Genomic DNA, 27,594 nt, shown 5'->3' with positions numbered 1-27,594 from the left:
ATAAAAGAAGGCTAAGAGCGGCCGTGAGCACCGTCACAGGGCACTGGCTAACTCGACGTCATATGAAGATGCTGGAACGCGGAGAGGAATCCGCGTGTCAGTGGTGTGGTGAGGAAGAGGAGACGCCTCTCCACATGATAAGGGAATGCTCGGGGCTAACGGAACCGAGGCAGCGCCTGTTAGGGAACCTTGGAACCGACGCACCCATTCTCGAAACGGTCAGGACGGACAGGCTTCTGCAGTTTTGCTACGAGGCCGGGCTATACCAACCCACGAACATGTAAGACCGCCTTTACCATAAGTTTTGGACCGAGTACAATGGCCCCGTGGCTAAGTGCAGGGGGGGCGGGTCAGCAAACAAGGAAGAAAAAAAAAAATCACGTTCTCATAATGAGACAAAAATAATGTTTTAATATGTATATCAACGATTCAACTTATGGTTCAATAATAAATTATGTGTTTTGAAGTTCACACATATATTTTGACCATAACACATATGTTTAAAACAACTTATTTATGTTTTAATGTTCGTCAAGATGTTTTAACGTTGAATCATACAATTAAACATTCTAACTTATGTTTTAATGATTAAATCTATGTTCTAATGAACTTATTTATGTTCGAATGGTCAAATATGTATTCTAATGTTCCGGTTTAAGTTCTAATAATGGAAAATGCATTCTAAGAATTTTTTTTAATGTTCTAATCGTCCAATATTCGTTCGAATGTTCTAAATTATGTTATAATGAACAAGAATATGATCCAACGTTACATTATGTGTTCTAACGTTTCGACTCATGTTCTAACGATCTTTTTTAAGTTCCAATGATCAAAAATATGTTCTAACGTTATATTATGTGTTTTAACGTTTCCACTTATGTTCTAATGATTGAATATGTATTCTAACGAACTCATTTATGTTCAAAGTCTCAAATATAGGTCCTAATGTTCCAATTGATGTTCTGTTAATATCGAATACGTTCTAACGATATTATTCATGTCCTCATAGTGAAATATGCGTTTCAACATCCGTTGTCGTTTTATAATGCTGGAACGTTTTTTCCAAGCAACAAACATGTGTTAAAAATCAAATGAAAAAAAATATTATTATTTTTCCGGATGCATCAGTTAAAAGAGCATCATTCATTTAAAAAAAACGAATTTTTTAATAACCATAATTGTTATTGGAACTATTTTTTTTTAACAATTAAAAATTAACATACTACAGATGAATTTTTTTATAAATCTAACATTCTGTTGATAATTGTTCATAAATAACCTACAAATTGGATTCAAAAAAATTTTATATAATCAAAAATTACGCATTTGTTTATAAAATTTATGTGTAACAAATGCTGAAAAAAATTGTTTCTTACTCTTCACATGAAGATATAAAACTTTGCTGTAGATCATTTTTATATTAAAAACGAACTTTATTCCCAATATAAGAGTGAAAGAATCCAAAAACAACATTTGAATTTTTTTAGTATTAAAAAAATTTTTTTTTCATAAAACTGAGATAGCCATTTTCTAGAGCGAGAAAAATCCTATTTGCTTCTAAATTAGCTATAAAATGTGCCTTCAAAGTAAAAAAATATAAGAGTGCAAAGTTCACGAAAAAAATTTTCAAAAAATGACGCTTCAGATACTATAAAAAATCGAAAAATTCATTTTTCCTTCTATTTTTAATTGGAAAATGTTCAGAAAATGATTCTGAACATTCCAGAATTTTTCCAGATTTTTCAAGATATTAGAAATATTTTTTTGTTAATGTTAATTAAAAAGGCGCTTAACGGCATATTTTGTCAGAACGCCCAAAATGCTCAATCTTCAGCGCGCCTTCGCAGTGCTGTACTGTACAATAATATTTTTCTGGTTTTTAAGTTTTATATGACTTTATGTAATTATATATTATCGTATACACGTATATGTCGTTATATACACTCGGAGAAAAAACAGTCAGTGAATTTGAACGTGGAAAATCAATTATTACTTTTTACTTATTTTCATTTTATTCTTTATCTTGGAAGTACAATTCGAGTTAATCCGGGTCAAATCATGAATTACCTTCGCCCTAGCAGAGGCATTATCGTTGGCACCTCCGATGAGTTTATGAGATTTCGTTTGTTTTAAAAAATCGTTTTTTTTTTAGATTACGAAAAAATGTCATCTAGTTCAAGCAATTCATCAATTAATGATGTTATCGAAAGCCATCCAAATACTTCGAGTTCTTCAAATTCGAGAGAATTGATTCCCAGAAATATTCAAGAATGAAGAGAAGAATTACTTCAAGAATGCAATAAACGTCCATACTTAGATGGCAAATATTTTCCACTAGATTTAGAAAATTCATCATTGACTGGCTCCATTGACGCACTGCGCCAGATTTGTAAAGCAGAAAATAATGCAGATCATTTAATTTGTGGCTCTATTGAAACGTCATCGAATTTTGTCACCCACATTAAGGTGGAAAACGTTTTTTATCGGTTGATTTTCTGTTTGTGTTAATGCTTTTGTTAATGGAAATTTTGATAAATACTTTCAAAAGAAAACGGATTTCACTATGATGTTACTATTATATTTTTAGAGAGCCTACAAAAAAAAAATTGATGAATACAATCAATTTGCTTCTGAAAAATGTAAACGAATGAAGTTAGATGAATACCATTGAAAAACGTATCGTTCGAAGAATTGGTGATACATATGCAAAGAGCATTGATGAAATCAAATCTGAACTAGTAAAAGTACAGCATGTGTGTACTACAGCCGATGTATGGTCCCGCAAAACTCGACGTTTTCTTGGCATGACTTAGCATGATAGTTTGACGTTCAAAAGGAAATCCTATGCACTGGCGTGCCGAAGATTTTATGGGAGTCATACGTATGACTGAGTGGCAGAAATGATCAAAGGTATCTACGGAGAATTTGATATCTTAGATGACAAAGTTCTTGCTACTATAACGGATAATGGCTCCAATTTTTCGAAAGCCTTCCGTTAATTTGGAGTAAAAACATGTGATTCTTTTTTCCAATAAAATAATGAAGAGTCAACGCATGAGATAGAGGCTAATTCTAAAGATGAACAAGAGTATACAGAAGCTTTAGAATTAGATATTCATAAAGATAGTGAGGAGAGTATTTGACAAGCTCAGCTCGAAAAAATGTCACGATGGCAATAAAAGAAGTACTTCAGAGCACTACAGACACATCAGTGCAAGACGAAAACTGCGGTGCTGGATTAGACAGCTTTTCTGATTTTTTTTGTGATGATGAAGTACAACGTGTAGAACCCTTTGGAACCAATGACTAAGAAGCCAATTTTCAAAAATTTTTATCGGAAAGACAAACGGATTCAGAATTATTAAATGAATATCAAAAACTTTGAGGAGTATTTATTAAATTCAATACTTCGTCACTATGTTTTGCTGCGGTTGAAAGATTATTGTCTGCATAACGACACTAAAAAAAAAAAATTCGAATTCTCCATTAGATGTAATAACTTCTAAATTATCCCTAGGTACACAAGCAGGACATGTCTTCCCAATCAAGGAAAGTTTACGTGAAGCAGGTAGGTAAACATTTTTTTAGTTGCAAAAGTGGCGTCCTCCTCGTGGGTACAGCTGAAAATCTCTTCAATCAATTGTTTAGATTGTGGAGAGCTAACAGCCACTATTTTTTAAATATTGCAGACAAATTCCTTTGTTAAAATTACAAGCTTTTTAAATCACATGTAACCACTTTGATTATTGTGTTTTTATCGGAGTAATCATAGACTACAAACGAAATAACCCTAGTCTTCGGCCGGGCTGCTCCCTATTTTCATTACCATTGAGGTGTAAATGTGTTTATTCATCTTTTGGTAATAAATCACTCCAGTTTATTTTCCGTCTTTCTTGCAAACTTTTGCCATCAAAAATGTTTGTTAAAAAAAACAACAATTATCACTAACAATGAAAAAAAAAGACATCACTCGAATAATAAGAGCGAGATATAAATAGTCATGATTATAGGCAATATAGACTAGAACTAATGATCATCGACAATCGTATGATGAATGAATACAAGCATAGAATAATCATTAATAAAATTCAAAGTTGCGGTCGAGTTCAAGCATAGCTCACTTTTTTATACAGCATGAGCAAATATCTCTGATTATCACAACCTACACGAGTGAGTAAAAAAGCATTCTTTATTATTAGAACATAAGTTAAAGCGCTGGAACACATGTTTATTGCTTGAAAAAAACGTTCCAGCATTATAAAACGACAACGGATGTTGAAACGCATATTTCACTATGAGGACATGAATAATATCGTTAGAACGTATTCGATATTAACAGAACATCAATTGGAACATTAGGACCTATATTTGAGACTTTGAACATAAATGAGTTCGTTAGAACACATATTCAATCATTAGAACATAAGTGGAAACGTTAAAACACATAATATAACGTTAGAACATATTTTTGATCATTGGAACTTAAAAAAGATCGTTAGAACATGAGTCGAAACGTTAGAACACATAATGTAACGTTGGATCATATTCTTGTTCATTATAACATAATTTAGAACATTCGAACGAATATTGGACGATTAGAACATTAAAAAAAATTCTTAGAATGCATTTTCCATTATTAGAACTTAAACCGGAACATTAGAATACATATTTGACCATTCGAACATAAATAAGTTCATTAGAACATAGATTTAATCATTAAAACATAAGTTAGAATGTTTAATTGTATGATTCAACGTTAAAACATCTTGACGAACATTAAAACATAAATAAGTTGTTTTAAACATATGTGTTATGGTCAAAATATATGTGTGAACTTCAAAACACATAATTTATTATTGAACCATAAGTTGAATCGTTGATATACATATTAAAACATTATTTTTGTCTCATTATGTGAACGTGATGCTTTCATCATGAAATGAATAAAAATTTTAATAAATTCTTAGTAGAATTACTTATTATCAATTTAGAAATTTAAATTATTAAATTATCAATTACTTTTGTATCTAGTAATTTGGCAGAAAAAATTCCAAAATAGTCCTGTGATTTGTAATTTTATAAAAAATATTATCAATTACAAAAGTAATTTGTAATTTGATTGATAAAATTACAAATTACTTCGTTGATTTGTAATTGGAACGAAGAAATGACAAATTACTTTTTTAATTAGCAATTGGATCCATTAAATTACAAATTACATTATCAATTGATAATTTTTTTCGATATTATCTATTATAGAAGTAATTGATAATTTCTCTCTCCTCATTAACGATTACTCAGTAATTGCAATTCACAGAAATGATACCCTAAACATCCCTTTAATTTTTAAAAATCTTTCAAATCTTTCTTACTCAAATTTCCTAAAATATTTTGTGCTTTATCGTTTAAACGCGACACTATAATTAATGTTCTGACCTTGTTGGTTTAATTATTCAATTCCGCAGCAGTTTCAAATTCACGTGAATAATAATCCCACAACTGAAAACCGTCAAATCTTTTCGATTTTGGAGTAGAAATCGAGCTTCGAACCGGAGGAAGCTGGTGAAGGGGAGACCGATCCAACTAAATAATCTGTTGCATTTGGAACTTTCCACTGGGAAGGTAAAAAGAATGAGGAAAATATACGGTTTACTCGATCGAAGATGTGACACAGATTAATTAACAAATATAAGGTTTATTAATTAATTAGCAACAGATGATGAATAAGCTAATCTGATGAACTTGTTGAGCACTGCGTGAGTCAAGTGAGCTGTTGAGGTGAATGTTTGAGCACAAAATGATTACAAATGAGTTTGATGAGTACAATGCACAAAAGAATGAATGCTAGAATAACGAGCTACAGTTTAGCGTCGTTGATCACGATTCGGTAACTGATTGGCTATCGAGCTGCATCGGAAAAATTCGTATAGCCCGGAAGCTGGCGTCATTGAAAGACCCTAATTGGTCCGAGTGAAATCACAAACAATTTTGAATCCCACGAAATGTGCAAGATTGTCTTTATTCAAGTTCTAACCAGCGTGCATCCAAACAGCTATAAATTTTCGAAGAACCTAACTTGCGGAACTTTGGCACTCGATAAATAATAGTAATTATTATTTTCGAGTAGTGGAAATTCACATAAGAGCTCGTGTGCTCCTTGAAATAGAATTTAAAATAAGTAGATAATATAATATGAATCGATCACGTCGATCACAATGCAATTGCTCGTAGATTAACTAGACACTGCTCTTTTGCATCATATGTTAGAATCCATATATTTTATATACATTATTATTGCATTTTATTCGTTTACCTGTATGTTTTTCTGCATCACGAAAACTAACTTTTCGGATAATAACGGCTTGACTGCGACCTTTGGCATTTACGGCATACACGGCAACATGAACTCCTGAATCAATATGACCACTTAAATTTGAAAGGATAAAACTAGGCTCTTCATTTGAGGATATATTGTATAGTAGTTTTTTAGTTAGGGAATCAGGATCTTCTCTATAAACTTCCAAGAAAAATCTTTGTGGCAAACCACCATCATAATTTGCAATACATTTTATCCTGATATTTGTAAACGTTTGATTCAATAATGTGCAGTTTTGGACTGGAAGTGGCTTTCCTGGAACACAAAATTCAGAATAAAGACTATAGACTACATTCCAAGTCGTAAAATTACGTAAAACTTCTGAATTTTTATTGTAAATTATCTAAGATCAGATTTTCAATGATTAATTAAAATTAATTTCCATGATTTAATGCTCACAGAATTAATATCGGAATTAGAATATTTAGTCTAGATTAGATTCATTTGACGCTAGAGAAATGTGTAGAAGTCAATTGAATTACTTAATGTAGATCAATAAAATACGTTATTGACATTAAATCATCCACGCTAGTTAAGAGAAGAATAACAGTTGTACAAATAGCGAGTAAGGGCAACACTTGTCGAGGAGTTCAATTTCTAAAGTTTCTTGTAAACTCACATGGCCAAGTTTTTACAATGTCATTACTTTTTAAGTTGTTTACAAAGCACTGTGCTACTTCCAACAATTTAAACTAAGAAAATGTAAAAACTAATGAACACTTTCATCCTTTATCAATTTTAAAGATGATTATCAAACTTTTAATACGCTTATTCGCTAGAAACAAAAATATGAATTTAATTGTTTTTTACATCGATTTGAATATCACGGCCGTTACCATATCGGAGGCCGAGATCATAAGTATTTTGTTCTGTGAATTGATCGATGCTTTCTAATATTTAAAGTCATTCAAAATCAATATATAATAGGTAGGAGTTAAATACGAATTTAAAGGAACTACTCACGAGTCAGTATTAATTATCCTACCAACACTGTTTTCTTCAGATGTCAGTAAAACTTCGTGTCCCAAATGACAATGCGAATAATTAAATTTTCAGTTTTAAATAATTAGATAAAAAAATTTCGGAACAGCCAAAAAATTTGGAATCACATAAAATGCTATGTCCTTTATTATATTAAATAATTTTTTGTACTCATTTTGATAAAAACATAAAAAAAACTTTACCACTTAATCACCTACATTCTTCTGAGATATAAAAGAAATTATTTACAAACATGAATCTGTTTAGGATATAGGATTATTATTGATTTATTCAATTTAACAGTTTCATGAATATTTAAGGCTAGATACAATATAAACATGAATTACGGATTGCCGTCAGTCAGTGCCAACTTGAGAATACACGAAATGTTTAACTTTTAATTAACAATTGAAAGTTGTTCGCCCAAACTCATGGACGATTTATATGGCAAATTTAAGCATAATTTCCCTCTATCTTGCATAATTTTCTAGTTAATAAAGGAAATAAAATTGCGTGAAAAGAGGAATACAAAATTTTGTGTATAAGAGAAAAGCCTCCATGTATACATTAATGTTTCTGCTCTTTAGGAAATGTTGCGCCAACGCGAGGGCAGATTGAAATTCGTCGTGCCTCATTTCGTATTACTCTATGATTGAATAAGATATCGTCCAAAGACAATAGATACTGACTTTATCCTACATTTGATTTATGGACAAAAAAACTGATAGTCATTTGATCCGGATGACGAATCAACGAAATTAATTCAATCCGCAACGAATTAACCGTCTATTCCTTTAGATTTACTATAATGGATAAAATCCTTCTGTCCTCATATACCCTGCCCCTTCCCTTGCCCCCATTTCTGGCCCTTATCCTTCCACTCTAACTTCTATATTCCGCCATCGTACTCAAATTAATAAGTATTAACATCAAAACCTCTAGATGCCACCAAGAAAAAAACCATTTAAACTAAGAAAAGTAAATTATCACGTTATTAATCAACAGAAACTTATAATTTCTTTGGATTATTTTTTTTATAAAATAAAAATGGATTTTTCTTTTTCATAAACCAAAATGTACTTAAAATATTCGTTCATTTCTTACGTTTTTCAGTGAAAAAATCAAAACTAGTTTCTATTTGCGATATTCTTGTTGCCTTCAACATTTTAATGTTCGAACAAAAATTGAGATCGGTATTGTAGTGATGTTGTAGACCAGAAGATTGTACATGATGCCAAACGCACTGGTAAAAGTGGAAACGACAACAGGAAACAGAACACACAGAAAATTGACTTTCAAAATCGTGAATGAATGCCCGTTTGAAATCAATTAGTACTCTTCTAGGCAACAGTTAATCATGATAAATTTCATCTATAGTATTTGCTTAAAAATCATCGGAACTGAATTGAATGTATCATCACTACGAAACAAGTAGCATCAAGCCAATACTTTAGCGGTACGGTAAATAAGAAAACGTTCCGAACCTCCTTTGCTGTCGTGTAACAGAAATCACTCACTTCTTATTATCATTTGTCACTTGATATATATTTGGTATGATTAATGCTTTAACGTCTTCGGATCTAATATAACAGTCCCATCAGTTTTCTTGGCTCGTTAAACCGTACACATTAGTGATGTCGATTTTGGAACTAAGCTCAAATAGGTCATGGCAAAATTACTCAAAACGTAGGTAATCGAAACAGTATTCGTTACACAATCCTTGTGAGCTTTTTTTCAATTTTCCTTTCACCTTCAAAGTTTTAATACCAACAGCACTAGCATAATGATTATAAGATAGTAAAGTACCAATAACTCCACCTATATTGCACATGTAGACTAATTATAGTGATACACGCTGCTAAACAACGAATATTAATAATGCTATAAACTTACAAGGTATCCCAATGCGTGACTTCCTATTTTTTTTTAGTTAGTACATTTCACTCTTCGTTAAATGTCGCAAGACAAGTTTTTTTTTCCTTTCGCCAACACGCCTTTTTGGGAGTAAAATAGCCCCCTAAACATAATCACTTTTAGAAGCAGTTTGAAGGTTGTAGGTACTTTTAGTCAATATTTTTCCGAAGAAGCGAATGTACATTAATCTATACGAAAAATAAAAGAGAATGCATACAAGTACATATTTGACGGTTGTAATAAATCAATATTCACAATGCCTACAAATAATCAAAATTCACTCTAAAAAAGTCTATCTGTTCTGACTTCGAGTCAGCCAAAATAAGAAAATCGATAAAATCTAGTGGACTGGAATAACTAGTGGGAAGTTGGATACGAGAAGGTTCTGAAAATAATGCATGAAAAACGAAAATGTATAGGTTTCTGGTTTCTTATTAACAAAAACACGCACCCAATCCTATGAATGTATGTAATTAATCACTAAAATAATGTAACACAGCGTAAAGCGACAGACACATTCGTACGTGAGGCACGACGGCGTCGACGCCAGCACAGCTTCGCGCCCAGAAACATAAAACTGATTATCCTGGGCCACTGGCACTGTGGAGAATAATTATTGTAGCTCACGTTCGTGATGTACTGATAGAGACAACTAATTTTTCCTTTAATGCAAATTCATGAGTTTACTACACAAATCTACGATTTTGTTGTAAGAAAAATTACAAAGTTGACAGCATGATTTGCCTGGAGCTAACTGACGCTATGAGTCTAGTTAAATATCCAGAAAATAATAATAGGATAAAACACATTGAGATGGAAACATTTTTTATAGGAGAAAAAGAAGATAGTAGCATAGTTAAAATCAAATATATGGAGGCAGAAAAGCAGATGGCAGATCTGTTTACAAAACTACTGGGCCAAACAAAGCTCAATTTGTTTCCTAAAAAATTCGGTTCATGGTAGAAATACATGAAAGAAAAACATTGTAATACTGTCAATATCTCATTTTTATTGAGCGCGGGGGGAGGGGGGGGGGTTGTGTTGAGGAGTGTGAAAGAGCAATACAAATAGCCGGGATTTATGACAGTGGGAGTAGATGATTGAGCGTCTACGGATTTTGGGTTATTATCCAGAAAGTTAGTTAGCCATCAACCTTTACCTAATAAACTTTATATTATTTAGTACGCAGCCGTTTCTTTTCTTATTCATGCCTACTTGTAACAAATATTTATTAAAACCGTTATTAATTATTGATATATGAGAATGCATTCCAGAATACTAAACTGTTTGTAGAATTTCAGTTTTACATTGTAAAACTACAGTTAAAGGACTTTTTTTTAGTTACAAAACTCCAATTTCATTAATTGAAAAGGTGGTTGAATTTGCTGTTGATCTTTTGCAATCATATCCAATCATCTCAAAAATGGATATTGGACTTAAGGTAGTTCTACCACTGGGTCAAAGTCGGCAAATAAATTTAATGCTAAAATATGGTGCTTTTAAGATTGTCACGAACAAGTTACAAGCAAAAAAGATTTACTCGTTAACAAAGCAGAGACTAGTTCATGTCACTCAGCTTGAACCTGCTCCACCAATTTTGTCTATCGAACCTCTGGCCGCGCAACCTGTACAACAATTCCACTTCTGCTCTCTCAACATCAATTCATTGCATGCAAACTTAGACGTGCTCAAGGAGTTCTTGGATAAGCAACCAGCCACCTATCACCTCATAGCACTCACTGAAAGGTGGCTTTCTAAAGAGACTTCTAACTCCATTCTGCTGAGCAAACTGGGTTTGGCTGAATATATTTTATGTGAGATAAAAGTTCAGCCTTCTGCCTCCATCTTAGCTGCTGTTGACACTAGTGCCATCTTGTTAATATGTCCAAATGATTTTGCATGCTTATCGATAACTTCTACTTTAGTTGTTAATGATTTATTATTACAAATAGTGCATATAGCGCTAGATTGATGAAAACTTAAGATATTTTTACAAACTTATTTTTCGGAGGGGTTTTTAATATTGAATCCTCCAAATCAGAACGAATGCTATTCATTCTGTAATTAATTGTTCACGATAATTTTAATATTAAATGAATATTACCACTAGAGCTTGAGAATACGGATAATGAAGTATTTATATACACATAAAAAAATTATAAAATGTTTGTATTTTGGTAATGACTTTAAAATTGCGTGTAAATAAATTAAAATTTCGTGAGATTTATAACCAATAAACTACTAAATTGCCACTTGGGCACTCAGACTACTATGTTAACAGGAAAGAAATAAAGCAACGAATCATTTTAACGTATACTAAAATGTCTAGTTATCATTGGATAATGCTACCAAGCTAAAACGACCGGCACACTTCCTTTCTGTAACATATATAATTTAAATGTATGACAGCAAAATTCATACAGCTTCGAATATCAAGAAATCATTATTCCTTCATAAAAAAGCTGACTCTTTAAAATTATCGTACTTTTTAGCCTTATTGTACACCTTGAATTGCGGATTGTACGAAATATTGAATTATGGTACATGTACAATAATCATGTCACGTCTGCCAACACTGCCCACGGGAAAGATATACAGCATAAGTAAAGCTGTAGTACTGGGAAATCATCTTGTTGTCCTTGAGTGAGACTTTGCTGCGGTAGACCACGTCCATGCTTCCCCCGTTCGAAGGACGGAAATCAAGTTCCTCGCCTAATACGACATACTTTTGGAAAATTATAACTCCGCTTTTCTCGTGACTGCGTTTGCCGGGATGCGTATACCTGCGCCTTGGAAAGGCACGGGAATACACGTAATTAGCCCGAGGTCTTAAAATATACTACCACAGATACGACCTCAGTTGACCAGTTATACCAAGTCCTGCCTGTCTTATTTTGACTTTGCAGCCCTAGGCCCAGATCTGGAATTTGGCCTATCGTAGTACTAACTTTGTCCGTGATGGTCTGTGGTTGCTAACGCAGCTTGTGCTGGGCACACCCTTGATGTGTTGTTTACATCAAAGGTCGAATTAAACACACTGCATGTATGAGCGACATCTATCTGCTTTTAGCCTGTTATTCTCCGTTGATTTTGTTAATCTTTTCCTCTTTTCTTTCCTTCTTTCTTCTTTACTCTATTTGACTATGATTTCTTATTTATTAGGATGTACTTACTGTGAGTAAGAATGATTGTTAATTTAGAGAATTATTCTTCCATGCTGTACTTAATATTCTGTATCCATTATGATACATTGTTATACCAAATATCAATTTGTTCAACTATCTAAACAATAAAAATTATTATCTATCTATCTGAATTTGTCATAATGCGCTTGACGGCAGGCACTCTTATACACAAAATTTCTTCCTTTACCTCACCCCGTAATTCTTTGTTTTTTATTTATCCAAACATTATACAATTTACGGGCAAATTATACACACATTTGTTAAATAATTCATATATGAGCTTTCATTTGCAGCATCAATGATAATTTTTTTAACCATTTATTAAAAAGGTGTTTAGTTTGAAAGATTGTAAAATGCAACTTTTCTAAAAAACATTTCCAACGTGTATTTGCAACGTTAAAAATAAATATATGTTCATAAATTTTTTTTTTGTCCAATATATCTATAAACAGCTGATGAAACTATACATGTACTTTATTTCACACTATAGTCCAGTCAAATGAGGGAAATGGGATAATTGTGGTTTGCTGCGGCCAAAGTGATGATTTATAGATGACTAGATCGGAAATTTCGCAAGGAACACGAAATGTACTGCTTCAGCTTAATTAAGGTAATTATGCGAGAGATATAAATTTTTTCTCTCCCACATAATCAATTTTCGGCGCTAAAAAATCGGAAAGAAGTACCTAAAAAAGTATAGCTGGTTTGATAGGAAATTGAATTCTCTATCAATCTATATGTATGATTATTGGACCTAAAATTAACGAATTTTCTCTAACATTTAAAGCGCGTAGAACTTCGAAAAATTCTCGCGCTGATAAATTTCGAGCTCGGAAAGACTTTAAACTACCCAGCATGAGCCTACAACATCTCCTCTTCACTCACCATACAGTGTCTTTGTCACACTTACCGTTGGAGTGTACATTTCACTTGCACTCATGCTTTACAATACTCGGCGCATGCGCAGAAGTTTTGTGTGAGTGCGAGTGAAACAGAAAGATATTTATTGCTCTATGTCGCACCCAACGGCACCGGAAGAGATAAAGCGCGCTCGGGCCCTCAAATATTAAAACCTGTATAACTTTTAACAGGTGGAAGATGGAGCAGAATTTTGCATAGATAAATTGTCCAATTATTGAGTCTGCACATTTTTGAGCCCAAAATCGGGCTGATCGGTGCATTCTTACAAAAATTAGAACGATTTAAATAATTCATTATTCATAAAAATAATGAAAAAATAAATTAAAAAAAATTTTTTTTTCCTCTGAGAATGTATTTTGATATCTCATGTTTGAAAAAAAATCGCCACAAAGTGATTTTTGTAGCGTTAATTATTTTTTATTAATTTTCTTAGACGCGACTGAAGCTTTTGTCAATAGTGAAGCTTCAGTCGCGAATAACTTTTTATCTATCATAGATGTGAAAAAAAGTGTTCAGTACTTTTTTTATTAAAATTACATTCTGAACAACTTTTATTTGAAATATTTTTTCATATCTACGATAGAAATCGAGAAATTCGCGATAGGGGGCGATTTTTTGCGATTCATTTACCATGCGTGCCAAACATTTTTGACCTACACCATCGTATTCCTCGCGAAATTTCCGATCTTGTCATCCTTAAATCATCACTTTGGCCGCAGCAAACCAAAATTATCTCATTTCCCTCATTTGACTGGACTATAATAGTATAGAAGTAGTCTGGTAAGTACTTTGCCAATTAACTAATCGATAAACATACCAATAATTTCATTTTCAAATTGGCGGCAATTCAACATTGAAAAAAATACATTACCTTATAAAACGTAAAATATTGTAAAATATTTGTATGTCGCCATCTAATGACTATTAGACTAACGACAGTTTGTTAGTTAACAACGATTGCTTGACGATTAGATTGTTTATAGCAACGAGGGGAGCGTTTGTTTATCTCCTGTTTTTGTCTGAGACTTGAGTTGACCGCACGGATTCTTACTTTTAATTAATTGCTGTCAATCATTAATAAACATTTTAATTAATTTACTAATTTTCCGAAGCTGTTATTGAGTCTTATTTTACAATATTAATGAAAATATAACGAATAATTATGAAAAGTATAAATATTCTATAAATTTATAGTAAAAAAGGTGTAATAAAACGTTTTTGAACTCAATTGAAAAAAATAAACAATTTATAAATAATCAAAAATTGTTTTCAATAACGCAATAGAAAATGGTGAATATAAATAATGTTGTAATAATGATAATAAAAGACTATTATCACTGGTAGCAACCGAAAAATATGTATTACAATTGAATTTGTTATGAACAATTGAAAACGGAATCTATGCAACATATTCGAGTTCTATCACCAGGACATTTTTTCTTTACACTAATAGAAGGTTACTAATCATATTAAAAGCATATGGAAATAATCTCTTTATTTATAATAATGAAATTTGTTATGACCAATCAAAAATGAGATTTATGCTATCGATTCGAGTTCTTTCAAGAGTAAATTTTTCTCTCACTTAAAAAAAAGTTAATGACCATAAAGGATGAATAAACCTAACTCTCTGGGTCTAAAACAAGTGGATTTGTTATAAATATTAAAAAATTAAGTCCTACAATTAAATCCTAATTTTTTTCTTTTGTTACGTATTGTTTAATTATATGAAAAAATGATTACAATCAGTTCAACTTAAACTCAAAAAAATACTATCTTCACGAACGAAGCCAAGGGGCCATGCTAGTATATTTTCAAAAGATGTTTATAGTATAAGTGTTTATGCACATACAAATATTACTTAACTTCACACGTTACGTGCCAAACGTACATTTATTGTAGTTCTATCTGATAGGTAAAGTTATCTATAATTGAAAAATCAAAGGATTCAAATGTGAAGAAGACAATAAAATGAATTGTAACAATAGGTTCAAGTTTTGATTACGGAAAAAAACCAACCAACTTGGTTTTGTTTACTATAATGCTATTATTTTAATTAATGATCGGCTCTCATAAAATTTATTATCAATATAATAAATTTTAAAAATTACATTTATAAATCTTGCGATCAATGGCGGTAATCATTACCATCACAGATTGTTCTTTTTTTTTCTACCCTTAATGTTTGGTGCTGCAATCTTAAGTCAATTCGTTTAATCAATTTTTTAAAATCTCAGGAATGTATGTGAGGATAACCTAAAGTGTTATCTTTTTCTGATTTTATATCGACGTAAGTATGAATTTATTATTAATTTAAGTACAAATGTCCTAACTAGCTATGTGAAAATTTGGAGTACATCTCAGACCTATTTTTAGTATTATTTTTTGATATTATTAAAACGAAAATACTTTAAATTATTCGCATAATTTATTCAGATCACCAAACCACAATAATTTTTCGTTTATTACCATACCTTATTTCTGTTGGTCGAAGATGTAAACGAAATAAAGCATCTATACAATCATTAGAAGGGTGCATTAAAAAGACGAAGTCAGTCAAGGATCGTTCGTAAAGAATACAGTGTCATTTCGGCAAAATTTATTCACGATAATAATTCCCATAAGTTAAAATTAGCACTGCAAATCCCGGAAAATTCAAATGTTCAATAATAAAACGATTCAAATGTTCAATAATTAAACACCTAAATGTTTACAATGTTGAACGCCATAAAAAAAACTATAGCATTTCTGTAAACAGCAAAAAGTAATTGAAATTTGTGTACAAAATTACTATAGTTTGTTTATGGCGTTTGACATTGTAAACACTTTAAATATTCAGTTTCTCAACACTTGGATTTACAATGAAATCATTCATATTTAAAATCTTTTGGTTACTTATGTTATATTTTTATGCTTTCAGAAGATTAAAACAATTGAAAGTAAGCATCGGCAATTGCAACAGGAATAAAAGAAAAAAAATAAAACATTACAGCCAACTATTTTCATAAAAAATAATATCAACGATATCACATCAATAAAAGTTTATATAAATAAAACTAGTTATTCAGTATGTTATGTCCGACTGAATATTCGTCCACCCCGTATCCCTTATTTCTTTTTCTGTTTCCCCCTTTCCTCTTTCCTTCTACTTTTTGCATAGGATTTAGACCGCTGACCAGCGTTTTTCTTTTCCGTCGACGATGGTCAGCTCTTTCCCAAGCCTTTTGTCTTGTGGCGGGGCCCGGGGCCCCAAACTGCAGACGCGGCGCCTTTTCCCCATTTTGTTCTGTGGACTGGGAGTTTCCCAGCTTAATCAGCTTGAGAAACTTTCCAGTTCACCAGAAACAACGCATACATAAAATGACGACTCAATCCTTACAAAGCAATACTTTGTTGGATCGTTGTTTATGTCGGCTGCTGACATTCAAACCGGTGCAGGGTTACTTCCGGCGACTCTGTTTACACGCGGCCACTTCGTAGACCAAACAGCTCTTATCAAGGCTTTTCGTCGAAGACCATAGACCCGTCAAGACGGCCCGCGTATCTAGCATCGCGTTGAACTAAATAAAATTTCTTCTATCTTCAGTCGTTACAATAATCTCTTCCGAGACGCAGTAACGCGTATAGCCTCTTCTATAGTAATTATTGCTAATCATATTAAATAAAGAGTTTCCGTCTACCGACGTTACAAATTTACTGGCAAAACCAAAAGAAATAAAAAAATCTTATTGTTAGTGTTGTAAAGAAAAAAAAAGGGGGACTAAAACAGAACAATAAATAAATATTTGTTTACTAAGAGGTGTTGTGTGAGTTATTTGTGATCCAGGAGAATCCCTACTCCCTTGGAGTAAAACATCTCCCATCGAAACTCACTACTCAACGTTACTGTACTTGGTTCGTAATTGTCCTCCTGGCAAGCAGTACGGATTAAGGTAAGTTCATCTTACATTGTCAACCTCCTATTCTAAACGGAGACTCATCATTGGCAAGAGGGGAGAAGAGTGCAGGCTCTTCTAACGTTCCCTTAAAAATTCCCTTGAAAAAAAAGGGGGAAAGAGGTTTGGGTTTTTTTTTTTCCCCTTAGAAAAACTACCTGTCCATGTCCGACGCCTCCAATCCTTCACACGCTACTCACAATCACCCTTTTCACTCCTATGGTATCACCATTAAATCATAATCTTACGGAATAAAATTATTCATTAGATAAATTAAATTTAATTAAAAATAGTCGGACATAACAAATACATTCATATGTTGAAGCTGTTGACAAATGTTTCAAATTATTTTTTACACTTGATTGCAAGTATCTATTGCTGATTGCAAATATATGAAACCTTATCCAAAGAACATTTTATGATATCGATGGAGGAAAATTATCGCCTTCATTGTACGGTTTATGTAGTGAATCAAAAAGTTTATTTCCAGTATAAAAAACAATAAAAAATATCGACATCGAATTAGTTTAAGTGTTATGATAACATTTATTTCAAAATGTAATCAAACTGTTATGTCTTAACGTACAATTAATTTATTGAATTAATTGCAAAAAAAGTCACAATCATAGAATTCTCCGTTTTTGCCCTAGCTTTGCAGACAATAGACAGAAAAGGAGTAGAGAGATTTTTGATTGTAAAAATTGATTAAACCAGTGATTTAATTTTAAAGTGACTTCTCGAAGTCATATATTGAAAAGTAGTTTCAATAAAACAAAATAAACATTTTTGAATAAAATTATAATACCTTGAATTAACAGCAAGTAAAACCATGGAATGTACAATTTGAGATGAGGAACCCAATGGTCAATTGATTTAAGACAGGAACCACAATTTAAACACTGATCCACGTTCATTTGGTTCAAACACGACTTCGCAGATGACTATTGAGTTTTTACAATAGTATAAATATTATTTGAAGAAGGGGTTGATTTTTCCGAGCGTAGGAAAAGTCAAAACCAATAAGCTTTGTGATTTTGAACTTATTAAATTTTATTGGTGAGAACTAAAACTTTAGGGAGCACACTATCCATCGATTATCAATTTATTTTTATTGCTACAAAATTTTAAGTTCTATTGCATGTATATAAGATATGAATGATTTAATATTTATTGGTAAAACTTTTTAAAGTAACATTGATTGTTTTATTGCTTCTTTCATAATTTTTATAGAATACTTTATTAACTTAAAATCAACATGATCATAAATTATTAGTAATATTACGAATTTTACGAGAGAAATTTTTTTTTCAAAATTAAAGAATATTACAAAATAATCGAGCACAAGAAATATTCCAATAATGAGAGAATGATTACTAAAACAATTTAACGTGGAGCAATAGTTGTTAATTACTTTTCAAAATTAATAAAAACAGACGGACATCAAAAACAATTGCTTTGAATATGTAATTGTGCAATAGACTCAAAGACTTATAAAATAAGTGTGAATATCATAATTTTGTAAAAGGAAGCTTTACAAAACGCCAATGAACTATACTTTATAAAACGATCAACTTCTATCATTTTCAGGAGAAATCGAAGATCAGATCAGATATTCCAAGAAATAAAATTCATTTTATAATTTCTTTAACTACTGAACTATTAAATAAAATTGTAAGCTGTTTATCTACAAATAATCGATTCAAGGACGGATAATTTTCTATTAGCCAAACATGAAATTGACAAAATTCTCAAAATTATGTCAAATCCATTTAGTCATATAAGATCGAAGTGGAAACCGTTTAAAATTTTCAAAGTAAAGGCGACTTAGTATATTAACTAAAATATATACTAAAATATAATAATTGAATGTTTTACCTGAAGTTTTCTACGTGTATACTATCTGGTCTGAAAAGCGATGCTTTTACCAGTGGACCAATTTTTTGATTGCGATTTTATGTACTGCCGGGTAACGCGCTTTTTGATACCCGGACAAAATATCCCCGTCAAAATATCCCGGACAAAATATTTTCAAGACAAAATTACTCCAGACACTATAATTTCCTGACAAAATATTCTTAAAAATTGTATATATACAATCGAATAATTTCATACTTTGGCGCTAAAATGTCATTGTGTATTGTAATGCTATCTAGCGTTCAATTATGGAATTATGTTTTGCAATAGTGAAAACCTTGCTATCTATTTTAGTATATTTCGTAATTATATGGAGTGCTGCTATTTTTATGAGCTAGTATTTCTATTGTTTCTAAGCAATATTTGTGAATTATTCATTAGAAATTTTTAAATCAAATCAAGTTATTGAAAGACCGTTCTACACAATGCCTCTAAAATTTGTGTTGTCACAAAAAGGTAAAAACTTATTATTATATGAAGGAATTTTATACACACGGAAGAAGGTGAATAAAAGTAATGTATCGTGGCGTTGTGCTTCTGATTCCAATTGCAATGTAATAATTCATACAGACAGTGAATTGAAAACAGGTATTATTTTATTTTATTAGTTTATATGTATTCATTGTTGAATAAATAATATTTGTCATTTTAATGGGTCCATTTCAATGGGTACAGGCAATATAGTTGGTGAAATACCAAAACACGAACATGCTGGAAATGCTGCTTTAGTGAAAACGAAGATTATTAAAAGTCAAGTAGTAAAGAAAACTAAAGGAAACGATTCAAAACCTGCTACGATCGTGTCTAAGGTATTACGAGGTATATCATCACCGGTCACTGCGTTATTGCCAAAGCCAATATCTTTAGTTCGAACTGTGCATCGTGTACGTGTTAAAGAAAATCCTCAATTGAGTAATCCGTTATCTCGAGGTGAATTAGAATTACCAAACCAGTTTAAATGTACACACAATGGAGAGTCATTCTTACTTCACGATAGCGGTGGATCAAAAAGAAGATTTTTGATGTTCACAACACTCAAAAATTTAAATTTTTTAAGTAAATGTGATCAATGGCTGAGTGATGGTACATTCAAAAGTGTACCGAGTATTTTTATGCAATTATATACCATTCATGGTTTCATGAATGGTAAATCAGTGCCACTTGTTTATTTATTATCACCTGATAAAACGAAATCTACTTATATAAAATTTTTGAAGGTGTTACGTCAATGTTTGCCAAATTTTTCACCTAAGCGTATTGTAGTCGATTTTGAAGAAGCATTTATTGAAGCTTTTAAAGAAATATATTCAGGAGTGAAAATATCTGGGTGTAGTTTCCATTTTAATCAATGTATTTGGCGCCACATTCAGTTATGTGGGCTCCAAAAACTATACAACACAGATATAACGTTTGCTTATAACATACGCTTACTCATGGCATTACCATTTCTTCCGACTGATGATGTAATATGTGGTTACGAGTTAATTGTAGGTAGTGACTATTATGATCGTTATAATGATGAATTGAATACATTACTCGAGTATTTTGAGATAACGTGGATTGGTAAGTCACGTCACAATAGAAGAAAACGCGATAAGCCAAGGTTCAATATTAAAATGTGGAATTGTTATAAAGCTGTTTGTAATGATTATATTAGATCAAACAATTTAATGGAAGGATGGCATAATGGTTTCAACCGCCGTGTTGCTGTTTGTCATGCATCTATTGGACAGTTTCTAAATGCAATTAAAGATGAACAGTGCAAAACTGAAATGTTAATCGCTCAAAAAGATTCAGGATTAAATGTCTCAATATCTCGTCGTAAAGCCTATCGTGACTATGATAATCGATTGAAAAGCATTGTTATGAATTACAACTCCGATTACAAATTAGAATACTTGAAAAATATTGCAAAAGTACTATCAATATAAGGTTGTAATTGAGATAAATTTTTATTTAACACTGTTATAAACAATATAATTAATGTTATTTCTACGTTGTTATGTAAAATAGAAAAAAATGTTTTTTTTATAGATTCGATTAAAGAAAGTATTTATTATGTGAAAATTTAAGATAACATGAGTGGTTCCGTAACTATTCGTCCGACGACAATAAATCCGTTTGAAGAAATGCGGGGGGAGCGGGGGGGGGGTGTTTAAAAAGCAGACCAAATGTGAATATTGGGTTATACAGAATATTTGGTCTGCTTTTTAACCCGCTCCCCCCGCATTTCTTCAAACGGATGTAATGTAGCTGATTTATTGTCGTCGGACGAAGTAGCGTGTCACCACATGAGTAGTATATAGTCATTTACTTTACTTTTTTTATAAAATTGACCAAAAAAGATATTTACTAAGTAAAAACATGTGATAATGTGAATATTGTTATCTATAACGGCATACTAAGTCAATGTCAATATTACGTTCCTGTATAGGTTAGACTAAACCAATGTTAATTTAAAATTATTATCAATAATATATAATCTCGACAGTACAGAAAGAAGTGAATATTTTTATATGAATTTGATATAAACATGTCTTAAGTTGAAACATGAAGTATTATAAATGTAATTTCTAACAGTTTAAAAAAAAATACAAAAAATAAAATAATCCATGTAATTTACATAATATCTATTTATTTTATTAGTATGTAGAGACTATAAGAACTTTTTTAAGATATTCTGTCGATGGGATATCTTGTATGAAGTCATTTTGTCTCAGGGATATTTTGTCTTGGGGATATTTTGTCCAGGTATCAAAAAGCACCGAATCGTACTGCCGTTATTGTTATTTTAAGGATTGCAACGACACGTACCTCATAAATTTATATACTTTATCAATTATTCAATCTATATTTCAAGACAAGCTCAACATTACTAGCAATAAAACTTACGGATTGAGGACAACTATTATTAATTAAGTTTTTCTTTGAGTTTTCTCAAGATTTCGTGAAAATAGAAAAAAGATTCCGAAGAATATTTGAGGAAATCATCTTTAGAAATTTTAATGCTTTTGGAAAACCCACGTAGCGAAAAAGCAATACAACTTTAAAAAACCAGTACATGACGTAAGAAGAGCGTTAGCTTTTCCAAAAAAGGAAAAGACCATGCGAAGGGACTTGTGCGCGCCTGAAGCAAGGGACTTCTAATTATGTCGCATTCGTTTAAATAAATACGTAAGGTTTTAAGCATCACTCAGTAGTCGAAAAAGTAAGATCGAGATCAGATCGTCGTGGAACACCTCTTAAAATCGTAAGTCTCGTTTTGTCTTGAACATTGTATTGATAATATTTCAAAGTTTGTAAATTTTTGTATGAAGTTTATTTGATTGTTAAATTATTTTCAAATTGATATTTAAATTAATTCGTGAGTAAAAGTGAATATTTCACTGACTGGAGCATCAACTAAGGATCAATTGATTGTAATTCATCTCGACCAGAGTAAAAAAAAAATCATCTGTTGGTAACGTTGTTATAATTGTTGTTATAATTTTTCAGTAATTTTCAAAAATACATAACAATTACAAAAATTAGGCTAAGTGTTACGAAATTTTTTTTCAAATTAACATTTTCTATCCATCGATTTTTTTCCGAAATTTCTTGTTATCTACAACTTTTATTCGTTTTGTTAAGAAAACCTCAACTTTGAATAACCTGACTGTTTACGGATAGGGATAATTGTGCTGAATCAGAGATATTAAGAAGTCAGGTTTTATAAAAAATATATAATCTTTATTTCCAGCACTAGCAATGAACAGTATACACTGTACAGCTTTTTTGGCACTGAATAAAAAAAAATGAATATCTTTAGAGATCACTGAATGTCAATTTTAATTACTGAATTTTAATTGAATGTCTAAAAAATACTCAACTTGGTGTGATCGGTATTATTGACCTCCCACACGAGCTCAACACACTTCTCAAGTCAAGAAAATATGATTGTGCACGTCACGTAAGCCTATCAATGCAATGCAAAATGAATTTAATTCAAGTAGTTGGATTCACAGTGAATTCTCTTAAATAATTAATTGATTTAGTTGTAGAATGAAAAACTGAATGTTTCTGTAGTTTTAGAATGACACTAGAACTAATGATTGACTCGAATAGGAAGGATTTTAGAAAAAAGAATTAAAATGGCGTATACACGTGAATAAGAACAGAAAAAAAATGGCGACAAGAACTTTATTGGTTAAGGCTGGGCTGAAGTCAGAAAGTTTCCCGGAGTTGACTTTACGCCCTCGCGTTGTGCGGCAAAAGACTGAAGCTTGACATCAATTGAAATTGAGTAGGTAACAATGAAATCGTACGAAAAATGATAATTTTCAGGGATGCACTACAAAAAGGGAGCCTTAGGGCACCAAGAAATTTACAAATTTTAGAATAATCTGTTCCGAGCAAGGCAGAGCACAAAATATATCTATCTATCTCCGTCTTATTTTTCAGAGAAGACTGCGAGTTCGAAAAGTTGACGAGCAAGCACATCCCCCACCCTCTGTTGCCAAGCCTGAAGCTTATGATATCTAAACGTAAACAAAGCAAATGAAAATATGCTGGCTCTGTAGTCAGAAGATTCGACATTTATTTTACCGAATGGTGTTCGATTCCAATTGCGGCAAAATTGTTTTTTTATTTAAATTGCATGTAATTGCAATTCTATCATGCCAAAAATGAGTTTTAAATTTCAATTTTTATGTAAAATTATTTTTCAATTAATCGATGACAAATGAGACAATATTTGAACAGGGCCATTAACCTTTTTTTGTACAAATACATTGATAATAGCCTTTTTTAACAACTTATTAACAATAAAAAGTAGTTTAAACAATCCGCGGCGAGTTCCGACACTTCGCCAGCAAGCTCTACCCCCACTCTCTGTGCCCAAGCCTGCAGGTTATAATTTTCAAGCATCTTTAACATTATTGGAATCATAATAGCTCAGTGGTTAGAGCACCAATCTTTCATTTTGCTGAGCAGGGTTCGATCCCAGTCATAGGCAATTTTTTTTTCTATTTTTTGCTTAAGTGACTTTATATACTTATAAATTAATTCATATATTTTATTAAATTATTCTTCCAATTGATTACGGAAAACAACTTGTTTTTCTGAAAATAAGCTGAGGATGAAGAACGAGTTACTATGAATTCTCTTTTATCGAAAATGTTGTCTTTAAAAGACAATAGGAATTGATTTTGAACTTATATAAGCAACCAATTATTGTATTCATATAAAATTTTAATGGGAAAAAAAAATTGGCTATGACTGGGATCGAACCCTAATCGGTAAAATGAAAGCTTGATGTTCTATTCACAGAGCTAACACATCATATCTGAAATTACGTTTATGTTTATAAATTGTGTAATGCAGGCTTTAGTACGAAGGGTAGGGATAGAGTTAGCTAGCAAAGTGCCGGGAATCCCCGTGGATTATTTCAACTACTTCTAAATATTTCTAAATTGCTTAAAAAAAAACTACGTTCATATAGCTATAGTAAAAAAAGTGTTTATATCCCTGTTCATATGTTTTCCAACTCGGCGTCGATAAATTACATAAATAATTGAGAAAAAAAAATCAAATCGTTAGTAAGGATTCATTTTAGCATGTTAATATTACAATTACATGCAAATCTAACAAATAAAAAAGAAAAAAAAAACTTTATCATGACTGGAATCGAACCCTGCCTAGCAAAATAAAAGACCGATGCTGTAACCACTGAGCTATTATGGTTCTAATACGCTTATATATGCTTAAAAATTATAAGCTGCAGGCTTGGGCACAGAGAGTAGGGGTAGAGCTTGCCGAGAAAGTGACACAGATTGTTTAAACTACTTTTCAATGTTAATAATAATATGATTAACTTGTTAATAACATGTTAATAACATAACATTGTTAATACATGTAAAGATGTAGAAGTTGTTAAACACAAGCTATTATCAATGTATTTATACAAAAAAAAAGTTTATGGCTCTGTTTAAATATTTTCCGACTTAGCGTCGATAAATTCAATGAGTAAAGAGGAAAAAAAATCAAATCGTTATAAAGGATTAATTATGGCATGTCAATATTATAATTACATGCTAATCTAGCGAATAAAGTAGAAAATAAAGTGATTATGACTGGGATCGAACCCTGCCCGGCAAAATAGAACTCTGACGCTCTAACTACATGGCCAGCATAATCTCGATATTGAGTTTATGTGTATTTGTTTTTATACTACATGCTTGGATACGCCGACTTGGAATTGAGCTTTTTTATTAACATTTATACCTAATAAAAATGATAATAATAGATGAATATTTGTTGAAGTTATTTTCAGGTATTATATTAATTAATGTTAAATGAGTATCATCATTTTCATTTATTCTAACTGCAATAGTCATCAAAGTGTAGGGCATTGTAAAGTGATACACTATGTTTACATCACATACATATATTACTCGTACACACACATACACAAATTACTCGCCAAAATGCAGAGCACCATTAGTTCTGGATACGGATTGCGCATTTTTTCAATATGGATGACTGAGGTCATCTGCGAGCATAATGCTGTCACCTATCGGAATTTTTTCAAACTAATTTTCCGGAGAATATCATCTAGAATACAATATTTCTAATTATTTCTAAATTATTCAATTTTATGCTATAAATTGATTTTTTCGACATTCAGATAGGTAGCAAGGACTGACGCAAACACGAATTTTGGGCGAAAAACGTATGAAAATGAAATAATTAGTGATTTTTCATCTGAATGAACCGGCCAGCTATCTTGGAATTTAAGCGCGGCAAGTCAATTCATAATTTTTTCATTATTCTTTCTAATTTTTTTAATAAAAATATTCACTATATACAAAAAATTATTGTTTATGTCAGTCCGGCATTAATTCCTCTGTAATTCGGTACCTAATTTTATAGAAATAATAGTAAATTGGCGAAGAAATTAGAAATATCCCGATCCCATGTATTTGGATAGGGGGAGTCAGTTGCCTCTCTGACTTCAGCCCAGCCTTAAGATAGAGACTGAAAATTGATCAGTAGATAGACTATGAGAGTTCTGCCGCAACTTTTTTTTTTCTTGGGATGCTGCGGTAGAACTCTCATAGCTGTGCACGCTAAAGTGGGGATAAATATTGCGGTAGAACTCTCATAGCTGTGCACGCTAAAGTGGGGGGTGAAGGTGTCTCTAAGGTTTTCATGGTAGAAAGCTGTAAACGTGAAAAGTGGGGGGGTATGGAGTGTCTCTAAGGTTTTTGCGGTAGAACTCTCATAGCTGTGCACGCTAAAGTGGGGGGCGAAGCCGTCTCTAAGGTTTTTGTGCTAGAAAGCTGTAAACGTGAAAAGTGGGAGGTAGGAGGTGTCTCTAAGGTTTTTGCGGTAGAACTCTCATAGCTGTGCACGCTAAAGTGAGGGGGTGAAGGTGTCTCTAAGATTTTTTGTGGTAGAAAGCTGTAAACGTGGGGGAGTTCTTGGGTTGGGATTCAGGGCGTGGAAGAAAATCTGACTATTTCAAAAAAAATTAGTTTTTTCTATTCTCGATTCGATCAACTCGCCGCGACCATTATTTTAAATTTATCTTTCTTTTGTCTCGCTTAACACCACGGGGATTCAGGTATGAGGTGGAGGGAGGATTCTTCTAAGCATATCCTTAATTTGATATTAGGCGGCTTTCTTTGATAACCTATAAGAGAATGGATTTGAAAAAAAAAATTTTATCATATAAAAAATATATATGGAGAAATCTAAGTATAGCCTTAGACGTGCATAGATATGCGGCTGCATGTGGGAAAATCTAAGGCTATGCTTAGATTTTCCCACATCAACTTGATATTAGGCGGCTTTCTTTGATAACCTATAAGAGAATGGATTTGAAAAAAAAAATTTTATCATATAAAAAATATATATGGAGAAATCTAAGCATAGCCTTAGACGTGCATAGATATGCAGCTGCATGTGGGGAAATCTGAGGCTATGCTTAGATTTTCCCACATCAATTTGATATTAGGCGGCTTTCTTTGATAACCTATAAGAGAATGGATTTGAAAAAAAATTTTATCATATAAAAAATATATATGGGGAAATCTAAGCATAGCCTTAGACGTGTATAGACATGCATAGACATGCAGCTGCATGTCCTCAATTTGATATTAAGCAGCTTCCTTTGATAACCGATAAGAGAATGGATTTGAAAAGAAAATTTTATCTATGGAAAAATCTAAGCATAGCCTTAGACGTGCATAGACCTGCATAGACATGCATAGACATGTAGCTACATATCCTCAATTCAACATTAAGTAGGTTTCTTTGATAATTTATTAAAAAAAGGCACGCAGCTTAATGCTCTTTCCTCAATTCAAAGTCGAGAATCTATCAGTTA

The 27,594-nt window shown here is 31.9% G+C and overlaps 1 protein-coding gene across 1 annotated transcript in view; it reads right to left on the bottom strand.

Moving 5' to 3' along the window:
* Window positions 1–27,594, bottom strand: part of LOC118064294 (neural cell adhesion molecule 2-like) — a 433,677-nt gene that overhangs the window by 102,673 nt on the left and 303,410 nt on the right. The window contains exon 12 of the mRNA XM_035078796.1: window positions 6,314–6,631. Within this exon, the coding sequence (XP_034934687.1) occupies window positions 6,314–6,631 (318 nt within the window). The remainder of the gene's footprint in view (window positions 1–6,313; window positions 6,632–27,594) is intronic.

Source organism: Chelonus insularis, unplaced genomic scaffold, assembly GCF_013357705.1.
Source record: "Chelonus insularis isolate UGA/USDA-ARS -01 unplaced genomic scaffold, ASM1335770v1 contig_17_pilon, whole genome shotgun sequence".
Classification (NCBI taxonomy): Eukaryota; Metazoa; Arthropoda; class Insecta; order Hymenoptera; family Braconidae; genus Chelonus; species Chelonus insularis.
This window is presented reverse-complemented; position numbering and strand designations above follow the sequence as displayed.